The 17,920-nt window shown below is 34.8% G+C and overlaps 2 protein-coding genes and 1 non-coding gene across 3 annotated transcripts; all 3 read left to right on the forward strand.

Moving 5' to 3' along the window:
* The first annotated feature begins 1,001 nt into the window (after nucleotides 1–1,001).
* On the forward strand, nucleotides 1,002–3,981 carry LOC132030879 (photosystem I chlorophyll a/b-binding protein 6, chloroplastic). Its single transcript, XM_059420645.1, has 5 exons — nucleotides 1,002–1,195; nucleotides 2,114–2,278; nucleotides 2,375–2,412; nucleotides 3,168–3,682; nucleotides 3,783–3,981. The coding sequence occupies exons 1-5, from the start codon at nucleotides 1,149–1,151 to the stop codon at nucleotides 3,798–3,800; spliced, it is 783 nt and encodes a 260-aa protein (XP_059276628.1). The 5' UTR covers nucleotides 1,002–1,148; the 3' UTR covers nucleotides 3,801–3,981.
* An 8,961-nt stretch (nucleotides 3,982–12,942) lies between these two features.
* Nucleotides 12,943–16,329, forward strand: LOC132030880 (pollen receptor-like kinase 3). Its single transcript, XM_059420647.1, has 2 exons — nucleotides 12,943–14,550; nucleotides 15,284–16,329. Exons 1-2 carry the CDS (start codon nucleotides 13,206–13,208, stop codon nucleotides 15,853–15,855), a joined length of 1,917 nt encoding a protein of 638 aa, XP_059276630.1. The 5' UTR covers nucleotides 12,943–13,205; the 3' UTR covers nucleotides 15,856–16,329.
* On the forward strand, nucleotides 14,836–14,934 carry LOC132032225 (U6 spliceosomal RNA). Its single transcript, XR_009408373.1, has one exon. It is a non-coding gene; the product is annotated as a U6 spliceosomal RNA (small nuclear RNA).
* Nucleotides 16,330–17,920: the final 1,591 nt, after the last annotated feature.

Genomic DNA, 17,920 nt, shown 5'->3' on the forward strand with positions numbered 1-17,920 from the left:
GTATTAAGATAATTTAGGAGTGTATCTATTTGACTGAGTTTACGTCGTTGCCCAAATTCTGGTCAAATTTTTGCTTTACATAAATGATAGAATTAAATTAAATATGTAAATAATCAATTTAACTACCAAATAACGTTGACTTTAAGGCTCAGATAACTACCAATTTACTCTAGGCACATCACTTCAAGCTTCAAAGACTTTAAGGCTCAATTACGTCAGTCAACTTGGGAACCTGATGGCTTTAAGTTTTTTGTTTAATTTTTGGAAAGAAATTTAATTTGTTTCCTCCTTTTAATCCAAGTTATTTTTCTAGTAATGGTAATTTTCGTTAAAAGACCTATTAATGTGATACACAAGTGTGAAATAGAAATATAACCTATCTAATTTATTTCATGTGTAAATGTAAGGCTCAATTACGTCAGTCAACTTGATTTTTAAGTTTTTTGTTTAATTTTGGAAAGAAATTTAATTTGTTTCCTCCTTTTAATCAAGTTATTTTTCTAAAAAGTGTGATACCACCCTATCTAATTTATTTCATGCGTAAATGTAGGGTGTGCATTCGATTTTTCAGTTTTCGGTTTTTAAAAAGTGTCACCCCATCCGAACCAAAATAAGTTAGGTTCGGTTCGAATTTTCTCCCTTCAGTTCAATTTTTTCGTTTTGGTTTTTCGGTTATTTAGTTATGTCATATAACCAAATAACCCAACTTTTTTTTCCTTTAAAACATAGCCAGTGGAACACTCTGTCACCAATTTATAGGAAGAAATAGCGCGCATCGATCACTTTTCAAACCTATAATTGAAAAATAGCCATCACGATGGAGTTCAAACTTCACAAGTGAAATTCAATAATGATATATGAAATCTCACCCGTGCAATTTGAAACTTCATGACAAAAATTATTTTTTAATTATCGGGGCTGAAAAGTGGCCACTTGTAAATTTGTGTAAGCTCAAGCTACATATCCAAACAAAGACAAAAGCGAAGAACTTCTAACTCTGATTGGCCCATTTTGTGTTGCTGTAGTAAGCTTCATCATCCATTTCACATTCTATGTAGATAAGCTTTTTGTCCTAAACAGACTGCCAAAAACATTACCACATTTCTCTTTTAAGAATTACACACTGCCTCTGTTAAGTCCATTTTCCCATGGCTTTAGCCATTCATTCCACTGCATTTTCTAGCATCCCAATAAGGTCAGTAACCGTTTCTTCTTCTTCTTCTTGTTTTTTTTTTGTTTTGTTTTGTTTTGGTTAACTTGGTTGCATGATTTGAACATTAGAGACATACAAATTTTGATCCTGAGTTTATGGTATTCTGTAGTATTATTTCTCCAGAAATTTCGCCAATTTGTTAAATTGCGTAACCAACAACAGCATAGCCAGTGTAGTCAAACAAGGGGATCTAGGGAAGTAGAGTGTAAGCAAACCTTATCTCTACCTGAGGCTATTTCTCAACATGATAAAAGTTTACATTGTTAGAGAGAACACATTAACATGATATGTCTCAACGCAGCGTCTCACTTGTGTCTTATTATTTCTCATAAATCAAATACGTGGAAATGTTTTTTGTTTTTTTGGGTTGCAGTTATATATACCATGTTGAATTGTTGACTGTCTTATCTGAAAGCATACACTATTTGAGAGAGCATGGGTTGCAGTCATATATACCATGTTGAATTGCGCGACTGTCTTATCTGAAAGCATACACTTAGAGAGAGCACACTTTTAGTTATTCAATTAAATCAAGTCTCAACATCCCGCCTCACCTCTGGGTCTGACAAGACTTTTGTGCTATTCGGGTGGCAGTTATATCTAGCATGTTGAGTTTTGTGACCATCTCGTCGAATACTTACACTATCACAAAGAGCACACTTTTAGTTATTCAATTATGCCAAGTCTGAATGCATCGCCTCACCTGTGGGTCCGATTTCTTTTCATGGATCAAACATATGGAAATGCTTTTTGCTTTCTGCGTTGCGCGTTGTAGTTATATATACCATGTTGAATTATGTGATCGTCTCATCCTGATACTTAAACTATTAGACAGAGAATGCACTTTTAATTATTTAATTATATTATGTCTCAGAAGATTCTGGTTTTATCTTGATTCAGGAAGCTATCTACAAAAACATTTTCAGGGAAAGTTACCACATGTGTGTTATCTAGAAAAACTAGATTGAATGCTGGTAAAGAAGTTTCAAGTGTTTGTGAACCACTTCCTCCAGATAGGCCACTATGGTTTCCTGGAAGTTCACCTCCTGAATGGCTTGATGGCAGGTCACATTAAGCTTGTGTGTTTTTAGTACATTTTCCTTTTTCTAAATGGTTCATTTTACAGATTTATGATTTTTTTTTCTTGTTCTTCAATTGCAGTCTTCCTGGAGATTTTGGCTTTGATCCACTTGGATTAGGTACATGACATAAATGTCACAAGGTTTTAATAACACTATAGTTTGTGAATTATGAGAAACGATGAATTTCGATGCAATTGTTGGAGAAAATGTGCGAGGTCACCGTTTCTGATCGAAGTCTTAGTCGGGTCGGAAATTATCCAACAAGGACTTTCACTAACTTAGGACCATTATAGTAATAGTTGGCAATCGATGGCTTTCCTATTATCAGGTCACTAACTTCCTTGATCTTCAGGCACTTTAGGCTGATATTAGGGTCCATACAGTCTTACGAATTTGTTAGACCAGTTGTTTTTGGTAAATAGCAAACCCGGCCAGGTCACTCCTACTTGGTGAGGAGGCACCCCTTCTCGCAAAATTATAGGGCTATGTTGCCGGAGTTTGGAATTGAATGTTAGATCTAGATGGATCGTATGATCGTATCTTGTACTTCCTCCATCTCAATTTATGCGAAGGTGTTTGACTGGGTCGGAGTTTAAATGGAAAAGGAAAACTTTTGAATCTTGTGGTCTAAAATAAGCCTTAGAAATTTAGTAGCTATATATCATTTCATTAAAGGTTAAACGAGAAGTTTGAAGTTAAATTGTTACTAACTATGAAAAGATTTCGTTCTTTTTGAGATTGTCTAAAAAAGAAAGTGTCACATAAATTGGGAGGAGGGAGAAAATTAAAGATTCTTTCTTTTTATCCTTTCCTTCGTATTCTTTAATGACCTACAATTGGATAATTTAACTGAATAATGGTCTCTCTTACAGGGTCTGATCCAGAATCACTGAAATGGTTTGCTCAAGCTGAGCTAATACATAGCAGATGGGCAATGCTGGCAGTAGCTGGAATTCTAATTCCAGAATGGCTAGAAAGTCTCGGATTCATCGACAACTTTTCATGGTTCGATGCTGGTGAAAGAGAGTATTTTGCAGACTCCACAACTTTATTTGTTGTACAACTTGTCTTGATGGGCTGGGCCGAGGGTCGAAGATGGGCTGATATAATCAATCCAGGATGTGTTGACATTGAACTAAAAGTACCTCACAAGAAAAATCCCAAACCAGATGTTGGATATCCTGGTGGAGTATGGTTTGATCCATTTATGTGGGGAAGAGGATCACCCGAACCGGTTATGGTGTTGAGAACTAAGGAGATCAAGAATGGTCGACTCGCTATGTTAGCCTTTGTTGGTTTTTGTTTTCAAGCTGTTTATACTGGACAAGGACCTATTGAGAATTTAATGTCACATCTTGCTGATCCTGGACATAACAACATATTCTCGGTATGAGATTACCATCATCTTGACAATTTTCCAGAAAGTTAAGAACAAATTATATGTGATTAGTTCATCTTTGTAACATTCGTCTTGTTCCTGTTTGCAGGCTTTTGCATCCCGGTGATGGTTTTATATTCAAGATAGAAAAGATTCAGACATGATGATACTTACAACCAAAAATGAAAATGACTACAATGTACCAAGAAATTCTTGTTTATGTTGATGCATTCATGTAAATGGACAGATCTTTGTAATTCATTCTTGACAAATATTACAGTTCTTTATATTATCAGATCTTACACTTATATCTATTATAACATTGAATCCAGAATTCAATGGACAATGAATTGTCGTCCAAGACTCACAGATCCTTTAATTTAGGATGTGAAACTAAACATTACATTTCAAATGAAATGGAGGAATCTTAACAAAGGCAAGAACGCTAGATGATTTTTTCTCATCTACTCAAGCCTCGGTGGGAGGTAACAAATATCTGATGAAATAATTGAGTTGCGCGTAAACTCACCTAGACATTGTACGTTATATAGCCAGGGTCCAATTCTAAAAGATGGGAAAAAAATGTTAGATTGATTTTCCCCATCTGTTCAAGCCTTGATGAATATAGTAACCTAATACTTGTGCACGTGGAAGGTAACAAGAAGTTGGTAAAATAGTCGAGGTGTGCCAAACTAACTTAGACAATGTCCATCATAAAAAGAAAGTCATTCCAAGACATTTGGGGTATACAGTCAGAGTTCAAGTCCCAATGTAGCAATGATTTTTTCTCATTTGCCTAAGCCTCTGGAAGGCACAGTTACCTGATACGTGGAAAGTAGTATCAATGTTTTAAAAGGCAGTTTCAGGACTCGTTCCGAGGTGAGGCACTGGCAAAAAGCCTTGGGGCTCACGTGCGGGGCTTAGTTCCTGTGAGGCTTACGCCTTAAGCGCCTGACTGTACGCCCTAAACACGCCCAATACTCGGGGCTCGCCTAATAGTTCTTACATAAATTATATGTTAAATTCCTTAATTATAATCATTGACCCTCACAATTCCTTAACAAATGAATGATGCTTAATAGTTTTTCATCAATATAAATAAGAAAATTGGGTGTAACTCAAATAACAAGTCGTAGTATTGCATATTTATTATTTGAGAACATCGTGAGGGTGAATATCACTTAATATTTCTTTAAAAATACATAGCCGATTTGTGCATTTTCACTTGTCATTGGTCTTTTGTCCTATGCATCAAAATTATCATATTTTAATCTTTCGCTATTTGAAAGTAATTTCAATTTTATTCATGAAGGAGTTACGTTTTAAATTATAATACTGATAAAGTTTATTGATATAAAATGAATAATATGATAGTAATATTGTTTTAAGAAATTGTGATTTTTTTATTGTTTGAAAGTTAAGATGTTAGAGTTGATTTGTATTCCATAATAACTTTTATTTAATTGTATTGTTTATACTTGTAAAATTATGTTATATATAAGTACAAGTTGTAAGCTGGGGTGGCCAGAGGGTGAGGCTAGTAAGCTTTTGCTTCAGGCTCGCAAAGTTTTGAGGCTCCAAAAACTTTTATCGATGAATTTTACGGTTTAAGTTTCTCTTAGATAATATTGAAGATTGTAAAAAGAAGTACAAAATATATATAACAAAAGAAAGAAAAAACATTATCTATGTTTTAAGAGTAATGTTTTAAAACTTTGAACTAAACTACTCAAAATCTTCATATTATTAAATAAAGTTTTTACAATAACATCCTGGTAGGGGTGTTCAAATGAGACCGAAAAACCGATCCGAACCGGTAAACCGAGTCAAACTGACTTAATAAATCGAAAACTGGCTTGGTTTGACTTGATTTGGTTTTAAATTTTAAAAAACCGATAACATTTGGTTTGGTTTGGTGTTAAACCAAAGAAAACCCGAATCAAAACCAATAGATACATACATATTTAAAATATTATACACACACACACATCTTCAAAAATTAGGGCTCATTCCAAGTCCAATACAAATTCAAATAATTAGAAAGAAAAGTGTAGCCTATTTAAGTTTAAGGTTAAAAAAAATAAATATGCAAAGAGAATTTTCCTCTTATTCAGTTTTGTGGTTCCCTCATTTACATGCCAATTACTACTAATAAGTTAGCATTTTATCCATAACAAATAAGTTAGCATTTTATCCATAACAAATAAGTTAGCATTTTATCCGTAACAAATTAAAGGGAAGAAAATGACAATTGGAATTTAGAAAGATTTGGTAGATGATTTTGTCTTTCTGTTTATCATTTTTACTTTTTAACTTCTGTGCTTTCTTCCCAATGCTTCATAAACACAATGAATCTAGATAACAAAAATTCCAGAAGGGCTGTATAATATCAAAAGACTATATGTAGGGAGGTTACTAGAATCATGAAAAGTAGATGTTATGTTTCTGTAATTCCTATACCCATAGCCATAATCCTATATGTCACGCCCCGAACCATGGCCTGGGCGTAACACGGCACTCGGGCCTTGCTTGCATGTGCCCGAGCGAACCTCATGGCTTGCTTGTCAACATGGGCATCAAAACAATATATCTATATGATGCTATTTAAATAAATCATGCAAATATAATTTGCGGAATAAAGTCTTGAAATTATCTCATAGCATGAAAATTCATGAAACATAATAGTACCGCAAACATGAAAGCATAACCCATTCTGTGAACTAATATCCGTCTATGAAACCTCTAAAACATGTCGACTACCGACTACCAGACATGGCCCGGACTACCATAATCCGCATACTAAATATAGACTCCATGTTGAACCCCGAGAGGAGTGGGGCTCACCAATGTTCGATAACCGAAGAGATCCTACCGCGTATGTATGCTCGAAAATCGGTATCTGCACCGTGAAGTGCAGCCCCGGCAAAAGGGACGTTAGTACATGGTGAATAGTACTAGTATGTAAACCCGCCGAAATGAAGAACATGGCACAACATAGGTATAGAACATGAACTCGAAACCGAATGTAACTTGAACATGAGCATGAAACGTAACATACGAGTACGAAACGTGAGTAAAGCTTTGAAAACATAATTCAATGAAAATACATGTATATAAAACTTCTTGTAACGTGGGGAATGCTATAGTGTAACCGACAACATGATCGGTACTTGCGCCCTACCAGAGAACACTCACCTTGCCGGGGATATGAGATTTAAGTAATAATAGCATGTAAGGATCCAACCGCATAATGAAGGTGTTGCCTACTACGACAACCCTTATCCTACGTAGCAACGTAGTTTTCAGGGCTATCCGAGCCTTCTCGGTTAACTAAGCAATCCCAAAACATGAACATGATATAGTTGGCTAAGAAGCCCATGATTTTCGTGAAATAACTTATAAATAACTTGTAATCATGATTTCACGAAATAACTTGTAACATGGTTTCATAAGATAACTTGTTGTAGTCTTGCAAACATGTTCTTGATTCATGAGTAATAACAATAGTTCATAATTATATAAGTAGTTGTCTTGAAAACATGCATGTGACTTGCTACATAAAATCATAAACTTTCATATGAACATAATGAGAATGCATGAGGAAGAATTCATGATTCATGAATTAAGCTAGGGTTCCTAATAATCATAATGGAAGATTAGGAATACAATGACGAATATAGATACAAAAATTCATACGCATAGATACGTAACTATGGGCTACCAATATGTTGGGTTTAATGCCCTAGGGTTTGATCTTCATGGATATCAAGAAACGGAGCATGGGGAAGAACGTAGAGGTTCCCACTGTTATACCCTATTTTAACCTAAGTCAAAATAGTTTACAACATCCCGATAATTCCGGGGTTATTTAAAGTTAAGAAGTCGCCACCTAATTATTTCGGTGAATTAGGACACCTAAAGTTTATTAAAGTAGTTATCTAAAGTTAACTGTTTGGTTAAAGGTCGAAACTTAAGATTCTAGGTAAGGGTTCAATTAGTCTAAAGGGAAGGTATTAGGCACCCTTTAAGACCCATTAACAATGGTTAACCGACCGGACTTATAATTAATTAGGCTTAAGTGTAAATATAATATTTTAAATATTTAAGAAAATATCTTTAAAGTATTGCTAAAGTTATAAATAAAAATAGAATATTGTTTAAAGTAAAACTTATAAAAAGTAGTGATTGCATAAAAGAGTTTAGTTATAAATAAACTAAAAGAAACGGAATGTGTAATGCCCTATGTATTTAGAATATGAATTACGCCAACTAGCAAATTAAACGTATTTGCAAAGTTATTGTGAATTAATGTTTTAACAAAAGATGTATTTCAAGTGTCGAAAAGGAACTAAAGTGAAAAGTTATCCGTTGAAAACTAATTTGCTTTTATTTCTTAGAATAAGCTAGCGTTAGTGTAAGATTTGTGACGTTTTAAACTTCTAAGGTAGTAAACATAAATTATGATTCTCTTAGCTAAAAGATGTAGTCATGCTATTTTGAAAATCAATTACTTAAATAAATGTTGTAGATACTATAAATAGTTTTAAAAAATAGAAGTGAATGTAATTTGTGGAATTAACTACCCATTACTAAACTAAAACCCTTAATGTTACTAAAGTTTATCTTAATTAATAAGCACAAATGTTAGTCATACAATACATGTTAAATGCACACAGAAATAAAAAAAATAGAGTGGTAGATATAATGTAAATGGGCTTGGCCCATTAAAGATTGCTGCTGTCCGCTACTGTTGCCGTTCACATTTGTGGGCTTTGGCCCAAATTTTATTTCCTTGTTTGGTTGCGGTTTGGCCACTACTATATGGAGGCTGACTTGAGAGGAGTTGTGTTGGGCTCTTGGCCCAACTTCACAATGCGGGAGAAGATGACGAATCACTTGGACTCGTATGCGATGTTCATGCATAGAAACGAAAAGAAAAGGATTAGTACATGATCAGATACCTAGTGATGCAAAATTTCATAACTCAAAGAAGGAAACTTCAAATACCATCACATAAAGGAAATGACATGTTAAACCAGCCAATATGCAAACGCAAGGTCATGGTAATGGTTCAAGATTGAGTAGACCGTATGTATGTGTATGTATTTCTAACTTAATTACATGAGTACTAGGGTGTGCATTTAAAACTAACATGTCCATGAGCACAGTATACAATGATGAAACATAGCAATTGACACCACTAGCAACAGAACAAACCACGATATTTTCTAGTATTGCCCATGAATTCGAAAATAAACAATGGTGTTGAAGTAAAGCTAAATCCAAGAAAGAACTCAGTTACCCAACTCAAACAAACATTAAGATTGAAAGAATCTTGCTGAACTTATTAGAATATCAGAACATGAAGATGACACAGATGAAATGAACAAAGCATTACGAACAAATAATGTGCAAAAAAATCCATACGAGAAATATTCATATCAACGATTCCCTTAAGAGTAAACATCAATTATTTCGAAACCGAATCTCAATCCGAGATATCTCAGAGAATAAAGAAAACCAATTTATCCAAATTCGAATTTAGAAAAATTGAACTGTTTCGAGTTTTGAGAAAAAGATTTAGTGTTTGGGACGAGAAAACAAAAATGGTGAATCTTGGACAAGCATATAGTGTTCAATATCACTTTAACAAATCCAGGAATCTATGCAAGCAGGATCAGATGTCATGTTTTAATAGTTACATACAATGTACCTAAGACAAACAGGCAATTAATCATGCTATACTCAGTCGACAAAGGAAAGAAATTGAACCTAACAAAAATAGCCATGGAGAAACCCCAGGGCCAGGAACAGCATGTCTGAAGGGTATTAAAACAGGTAGGAAATATATGCTTAACTAATCTAACTATCAGTAATCCTTGTTAAAATATTAAGACAAAAACCCAGTAACTCAAACCAAACAAGGCTCACCTTTACTGTTTCAAAGATTACCAAACCAAAAAAAAAGAATGAACTAAACCTAACAATGATCATAGGCAGGGAGATGACAGAAAAGACGAAAGTAGCAATGCATTATTATTACCTAAAAGGGTTCAGGGAACTGCATATGCACAGTAGATCTGTGATTTGGATTCAGTGAAAACAGGGAGGAAACTTGAACAGACTCGCAGACTAGCTAAATTAGGCATGAATAGGTTTAGACTGAACTAAACAATACCAACAAAACGAACTGATTTACACACACAACAACAATTATGAATTGAGAACTCAGATTAAACTGGGAAATACCACAAGACTAATCTAATAATCAAACTAAGACAATAAGCTAAACATGTTAGGTGGCAGATTGAGATTAACCATTCTTGCGACTGAGCTAATAGTGAGACAATGCATGATCTGTTCAGTCTTATACACAATATACCTAAAATATACACACCACGGTGTATATATCAGATGTATGCTGAATGTATACCCGTTGTATATCCTATATATATTTGATTCTAAATTGGTTCTGAGTCCTGAAATTCAGTCTAAGTATCCAAACTGTAGTGTACATCTTTCAAGTTCATTTTAGCAATTAACACTCTATCCTAACAGCTCCCAAACATCAAACAAGTAACATGGCGATAACGAAACTACATAACTACAAAATATAGAACCATAAGCTGAAAAGTTTAACCAAACAGAAACTGAAGACTATAAATAGCAAACGTATCGAGGTTTACCTTTTTTGTGTGCAGTGAACTGGGCGTCGATGTCTCGGATCCACACTCAAACTCGAAGGAATCCGAACCCGATTAAAGTAGTTAAAGTTTTAAACAGAAACAGAAATTAAAATAGAGTAATTGTTGGTTGTTTTTGGTGATCAAAACTTGTGTTTTTGTAGGTGATTCGTGGAGACTTCAGATCGTGTTTAATCTGTTTTGAGGGGGGGTTTTTCGGTTTGTTTTTTTATCCTTGTTGATTCGGGTGTCTTACTCCTCCAAATCCCTCCCAAAAACTGAATCATTCCTCTTCATTTATAGAGTGAGGATGAAGAGGAGCGTATGAAAGAGAAGCGGCATGGGGAACAAGGGGAAGTGGAGATGGCAGAGAACGTGGGGGACAGGGGAGAGTGGGAGAGAGCGTGAAGAGGTAGGTGGGGCGGTGGAGAAGAGAGAGAGAAGAAGGGAGAGAGAGAGAGAGAGAGGAGAGAGGAGGTGATGACGATGAAGAAAGAGAGAGAGAGAGAGAGAGAGAGAGAGAGAGAGGGAGGGCGGGTGGAAAAAGAAAAAGGGATAGGGTTTAGGGTAAAAGGAAAAATAAAGGGATGGGGTGGACCGGGTCGGGTCGGTGAAAACGGGATTGGGAAATATGGATTGAAAATGTGGGTTGGGTAATAAATGTGGTTGTTTATTTGGGTAGGAAAATAATACTTGTATTTGTATTTTGGGCTATTAATTTGGTTGGAAATTGTGGATTCTTCCTCCGCTATTTAATTATTCTTGGGCTTCTAATTTGATGAATAGTACAATATATGATATGTGAAGACAATTAACAATTAATATATAGAAAATAAGGATTTAGCAAAGTGTTGTCTTGTAATTAATTTGACGGTCCGAACCCAAATGAAACGATGACAAACATTTAAAATTTGTGATAAAGTAATGTTCATAATGTTGAAAATAACAGTAGGGATATTAATAGTAGTAGCAATGAAAATAGTGAAAAATAAAGTATTTAACTCATCAGTAAATTTAGAAAAAACCCGAGTAAATTAAATAAAGGAGGGACAAAATTGGGTGTCAACACCCACATGTGGATGGAAGTTCTACATACCTTAATCGCTCCAAAACTTGAATCAAAGATTTTAACTTTGAAGAAGATTTCCAAAATCTTGAATTCTTGAACCTTGAGGTGGGTTTTCTTGAAAACCCTAGGTTAGGAATTATGACTTATTGTTTAGATTACAAGGATATATATTAGAATTGACTTGGAATGATTAGAGTATGCTTACCTTGGTGTTCTTGATGATGGGAGAGAATATAAGGTCGTTCTAGGCTGGGGGTGTGAAGAATGAAGTGAAAAAGCCTTAAAACGAAGTTTTATAATTACTTTCGAACCCATTTTACGCTCCATTTCACGTCCCGTATAATTTGTACGGACCGTATATCACACCGTAAAACCATTCCAGTGATTTGGACATTACGGACCAATTATACGGCTGAAATATACGGCCCGTATATTTGTACGGACCGTATGTTCCACCGTATAATTTTTACGGTTCGTATGTTTCCACCGTAGATTGACGAACACTTTTTAGTAAAACGGGCATAACTTTTTGTACGGATGTCCGTTTGACCTCCATAATATACCGTTGGAAAGGTATTTCAAAGATCTACAACTTTCAAGGAGGAAGTTTTCCCAAATTCCAAATTAATAAAGGGTTATGGTCGTTGGAAGTAAGACCTTCTACAAACTCACTTGCAAACATGCCCCGTATAAGTGGCTTTCAACTTGCTTTGCCCAAAGGCTCTTCTCATGTCTTTATTGGGTTTCAAACACCATTTATACACTACTCAAATTGGGTTCATTATACCCCCGTCTTATGAGACAAATCTTAGCCCGAATGCACGAGGTGTTACACTATACCTCAATAAAATTAATGAATTAATTAAAAAGATTCTTAGATTTGAATAGATCACGGTCAAAGCCGTATTTAGTTACCATTTGATTCAAAGGGTCTTATATTAATACATTGTTAAAATCCGAAAAAACCGAACCAAACCAATAAAACCGAAACCGATAGAATTTATACTATAATGGTTTGGTTTGGTTTGAATATTAGAAAAAACCAACTTAATTAGTTCGGTTTGTTTGTAACCACAAACCAAATCCAACCAGACCATGAACACCCCTACGCCCTGGGTAACGTCTTTAAAACACATGGCTAATATCTTATTGACTTGAATTAATCATCACTAATATAAATACTAATGTTACTATATGAAGTAAAAGACAAGAAGTATGAATAATAAAAAAGACAATACTAAATTTTCCTTTTATTTTTTATGTAATTTTACTTAGTTAAAAATATTTATTATAATCATATTATTTTATGGAATACTAAAACTTAAATACTCATGGGGCTTACACGCCCTCCTTTTAAAACCAGTAGTATATAGACAGCTAATGAAATAGTCTAAGAGTACAACAAAGTTATTAAAAAGTATGTAGAAATCTTCCTAATTACTATAATTAGTTTAGCGGAAAAGCCTCTACTACCATAGACAAGGTCAATTCAAGATTCACCTTCTTTCTACCCAACCAAAATTCTAAAAAATCTGTTCTCTCAAACAACATTGTGTGTCCTCTAGCACCCACCCTAACACTAATCTTTGACAAAATTACAATACCCCCCTCAAACCCACCCACCCACCCCCAAATCTTAACCATGACACATCATCATTCCATGGTCCAAAACAACCAAATCCAATCAAGAAACTCATCAAACACCTTCCATCAAAAGAAACAAAGAAACAACAACTGCAGTTTGTTTCTTTAGGGGAAGGTGACATGTCTAGTAACAAACATGGCCGCCGTTCCCCTCATCCTCCTTCTCCTTCTTCAAACAAACTCTCCCAAAAAACACCATCATTTTCTTTTTCATATCTCCATTTTCTTCCTCACTTTTCTATCTAATCCACATCTTTCTTTCTCCATTTCAGAGGATGAGGCATTGATCAAATTCAAACAATCTCTAAAGAACACAACAGCTTTAGATTCATCTTGGCATAAAGGTACAAGTCCATGTGACAAAAAAAAGAAATGGACGCGTGTTCAATGCCATGGGAACGCGGTCGAAGGCCTCCTTTTAGGTGAAGCTGGCCTATCAGGAGAACTTGATGTTGGTCCATTGATTGCACTTCCAGGCCTGAGAGTTCTTGAACTTGCTAATAACTCATTTTCAGGAACAATCCCTGAATTTTTCTTGCTTGGTGCACTTAAGTCCCTTTATATAGATGGAAACCTATTTTCAGGAGAGATTCCTAAAGATTTCTTCTCCAAAATGGGATCTCTTAAAAAAGTTTGGTTTGCAAGAAACAAATTTTCAGGACCAATTCCTGAATCTTTGGCGAACTTGAAATACTTAATAGAACTTCATCTTGAAAATAATGAATTTTCAGGTCATATTCCATCTTTCTCACAAGCGAGTTTAACATCTCTTGATATGTCAAACAATAAATTACAAGGTGAAATTCCTCAAAGTATGTCGAAATTCGGTGGTGATCCCTTTAAAGGAAATACAGAATTATGTGGGCAACAACTAGGGAAAGAATGCAACAAGGGAGATACCCCTCAACCTCAAGGAACACCATGGTCTAATTTGAAATGGATAATTCTTGGTATAGTAGTTAGCCTTCTATTGGTGACGATTCTCTTTCGGGCCAAGCGCAAGGAAGATCATTTCGACAAGCTTGGGAAAGAGAATCTTGATGAGGGGTTGCACGTGGCAAGCTCGAATAATAGGAAGAGCATGAGCATTCGTAGCAAGGGAGGTGACTCGGTTCGTGGTTCATCACGAAGGGCTGGGTCCCAGGCTGGTGGGAAGGCTATGGGGGACCTCGTGTTGGTGAATGACGAAAAGGGTACGTTCGGGTTGCCTGATTTGATGAAGGCAGCTGCCGAGGTACTCGGGAACGGAGTATTAGGATCAGCTTACAAGGCAAAAATGGTAAATGGGATGTCTGTTGTGGTAAAAAGATTGAGAGAGATGAATAAAATGAATAGGGATGTTTTTGATGCAGAAATCAGGAAACTTGGCAAGTTAAGGCACAGAAATATATTGCAACTATTGGCATATCATTACAGAAAAGAAGAGAAATTATTGGTATCTGAATATGTTCCCAAAGGCAGCCTATTATATCTATTACATGGTATGAAAATTTCTTTGAGCTCCAATATCAATTCATCTACAGTCAAATTTCTATATAACAACGTCGTTTGTCTAGATATCTTGTGGTAGATATAGCGAAATGTTGTTACATAGAATATATAATATACATAACATGAAATTGATCCCAAAGAAAACTTGGCCATTATAGTGAAATGTTGTTATAAAAAGGTCCTACTGTATATCATATTTTCTAATGTGTTCAACTTCTTTTTGACATTTGCATGTATGGATATTATCCACTACTGGATCCGATCTATTCTTACTATTCCCTTCGATGACATTCAATAAAACTAGAACGATACAAAGAAGATTAGCAAAGCCCGCGAGGATGTGACATGCACAAATGGAGAAGATCTATACTTACCAAATTCTTTCTCTATTTGTTTCATTAATCCCTTGAAATGGCAAATTTTAGGATTCATAGTTTTCAAAAGAATTGCTTTGTGTTGTGGCACCAAACAATTTGCAATAAATTCAATTGATCACAAAGTTCACTGAGATAATACTTTCAATTCAAAGAATGCATACTTTTACTCTTAAAAAATAACATATCAAAATCCAAATTCTAGATGAGTTGAACTTTCACCAGTAAGCTTGCTGTGATTGTCAGTATATTTATATCCTTAAGTGCCTGGTTTGGAACTTTCTCCTAATATACACTTTGTTCTTTTATGTTAACTATCCTAATTTTGAAATTTTACGTGTACTTTCAGGTGATCGAGGGGTATCACACGCTGAGCTAAATTGGCCTACTCGCCTAAAAATCATCCAGGGAGTTGCTAGTGGAATGTGTTATCTTCATTCGGAGTTTGCATCGTATGCAGTGCCTCATGGAAATCTCAAGTCTAGCAACGTTCTACTAACCGAAAAATATGAACCACTTCTATCAGATTATGCCTTCTATCCACTAATCAACAACACGCAAATTGTTCAATCCCTTTTCGCTTATAAAGCGCCAGAAGCCATACAAAATCAACAACTCTCTCCAAAATGCGATGTCTATTGTCTTGGAATCATAATACTCGAGATCCTTACGGGGAAATTCCCTTCTCAGTATCTCAACAATCAAAAGGGTGGAACCGACGTTGTTCAATGTGTACAGTCAGCAATAACTGACCAAAGAGAATCCGAATTGATTGATCCAGAGATAGTGTCTGCAACAGATTCCATTGAACAAGTGGTGAAACTCCTTCATGTGGGAGCTGCTTGCACTGTAAGTGATCCGGATAAGAGGATTGACATGAAGGAAACATTAAGGAGGATAGAAGAGATAAGTTTAATTTGATGGACATCAAATTTCCAAAAGGTGATAGGTTAGATCCGTGTGAAGCTTTAGTTTCGTTACTGGCCAGAGCTCCTAAGCCCTTTGATTCCGTTTTATCTCAGTCAAACTCTACACGTCTCTCGAGTCATATATATATATATATATAATTTGTATATAGAAAGGTATAGAATGGAGGCTCGTGAAGGACACATTCAAACAACTGTCAAATTCTTCTTTCAACTTGTTGAGAAAAAAGAAGACAAGACAAATGACTGGAGCTGAGGTTCATTTGCCAAACCAAAAATGACACTTCTAAATAACCAAAACTTGATGTTGATGTATGAAAGTTACTTTTCTAATTGTACATCTTCTTTTTTATTGTATAGTATGCGTTTTCTTTGTGTTAAGAAGGGACATGGATCCTCAGGCACTGGTCAATTTAGACATAGATTTTGAATATAACCTTTTGTTGATGTTAGCTCACGTTGCCACACAATCTAACGTGCTCCAACCTGGAGAGTATTATATGAGTTATTTCTAGCGTTCATTGTTCCAAAAACCTATACTGCTCGGACTTTCCAAAAATGTTGTTGTACCTGTGGCAGATCCTTCAAAATACACTACCTTGGGAGGATTCAACATGCGGCCCTTCAAAATTTTTGAAGAGTCCGAACAACATAACAAAAGTGAAGCATCCGAAAAAAGAAATGGAAGTCTCTACATGGAAACTATTTATCATAAATCATTTAGTCAAATTTTTTGGTTAACCTAGTTTTCTTAACTCCTAAATACAAATAGAAAATTAGGATCATAAAACTGCAAATAATCCTCAAATTAGAATGATTTGAAATAATAGTTTGTGTAGTAATACTTTATTTAGATGAAAATACACATGCATTGAACTAGAATGAGAGACCGATCCAGGATTTGAAGTTTATGAATTTATATAATAATTTCAAGTTATGTAGTAATAATAATTGGGTTCACAATCAACTAATTACAAATATTTAATGAATTTCTTAATATATACAGAGTTTGAGCAAAAATTTGAGTTTCTGTGAATCCACATGTTATACTCTAGCTCAGTTCTGGCTCCGGAATGAAAGGTGTAGTCATAAGATACTTGCTCTGTTTCAATTTATGTGAACTCATTTTCTTATTAGTCCGTGCCAAAAAGAATGACTTCTTTCTAAATTTGGAAACAATTTACCTTTATCTGAAATTTATAAGCACACAAAATATATGTAGACTCATTTAATACCACAAATTTCAAAGTCTTCTCTCTAACTTAAGCGTATTATTAAATGGCCTACATAAATCAAATTGAAAGCAGAAAGATATTTTATGACATAAATGATACAGACTTAATAATCAAGGATATTTCATTAATAATCAAGGATATTTCCGAAACTCACAAAAGAAAAAGGAAGTGAGTTAGACAAAAAGAAAAACAACTTGGATAAAAAAAGAAATGAAGTGGCTTAAACAAATTCTTTTTGTCAAGAACTTCAGAGTTCAGACCAATCAATAGAATATTGATTAACACGTAATTAATTGAATACTACTTGAAAATAGTTCTTATACTCTGAATCTGAGTGTTCCCAAATGTTCTTGGAAATTCTTGCTCCCATTGAACCATTTGTATCTATATGCATCACAATGTAGATTCTTGGATCTATCGATTCAAGAACCCATAATTTTTATTTTAGTTTTTTAACTAGAAGATCAATTCAAAAACTTTCAATTTTACGTATTTCTCAATCTTGGTCAATAGAATTGTTGGGAAACAATGTGAAAAATACAACGGTTAATCTATTATTTATTGATACTATAATAAAATACAAGTAATACTTGAGTTATTTTAAAACTATTTCAAGAAACTATTTCAAAGTTCAATAAAATGAAATGTTTATATATGTTTAAAGTTCATTAAAATGATGAAGTCAGAATGAGGTATATATAGGCGTCAGAAAAGGGTGGAGGAATATGGGTACAACACGTGTCAAATGATGAAGTAGAGGTATATGTAAGTCAGAAAATTGGTGAAGGAATATGGGCGCGACAGCTGGGGGTTCAGATTGAACTC

The sequence above is a fragment of the Lycium ferocissimum genome, chromosome 9, assembly GCF_029784015.1.
Source record: "Lycium ferocissimum isolate CSIRO_LF1 chromosome 9, AGI_CSIRO_Lferr_CH_V1, whole genome shotgun sequence".
In the NCBI taxonomy this organism is placed as follows: Eukaryota; Viridiplantae; Streptophyta; class Magnoliopsida; order Solanales; family Solanaceae; genus Lycium; species Lycium ferocissimum.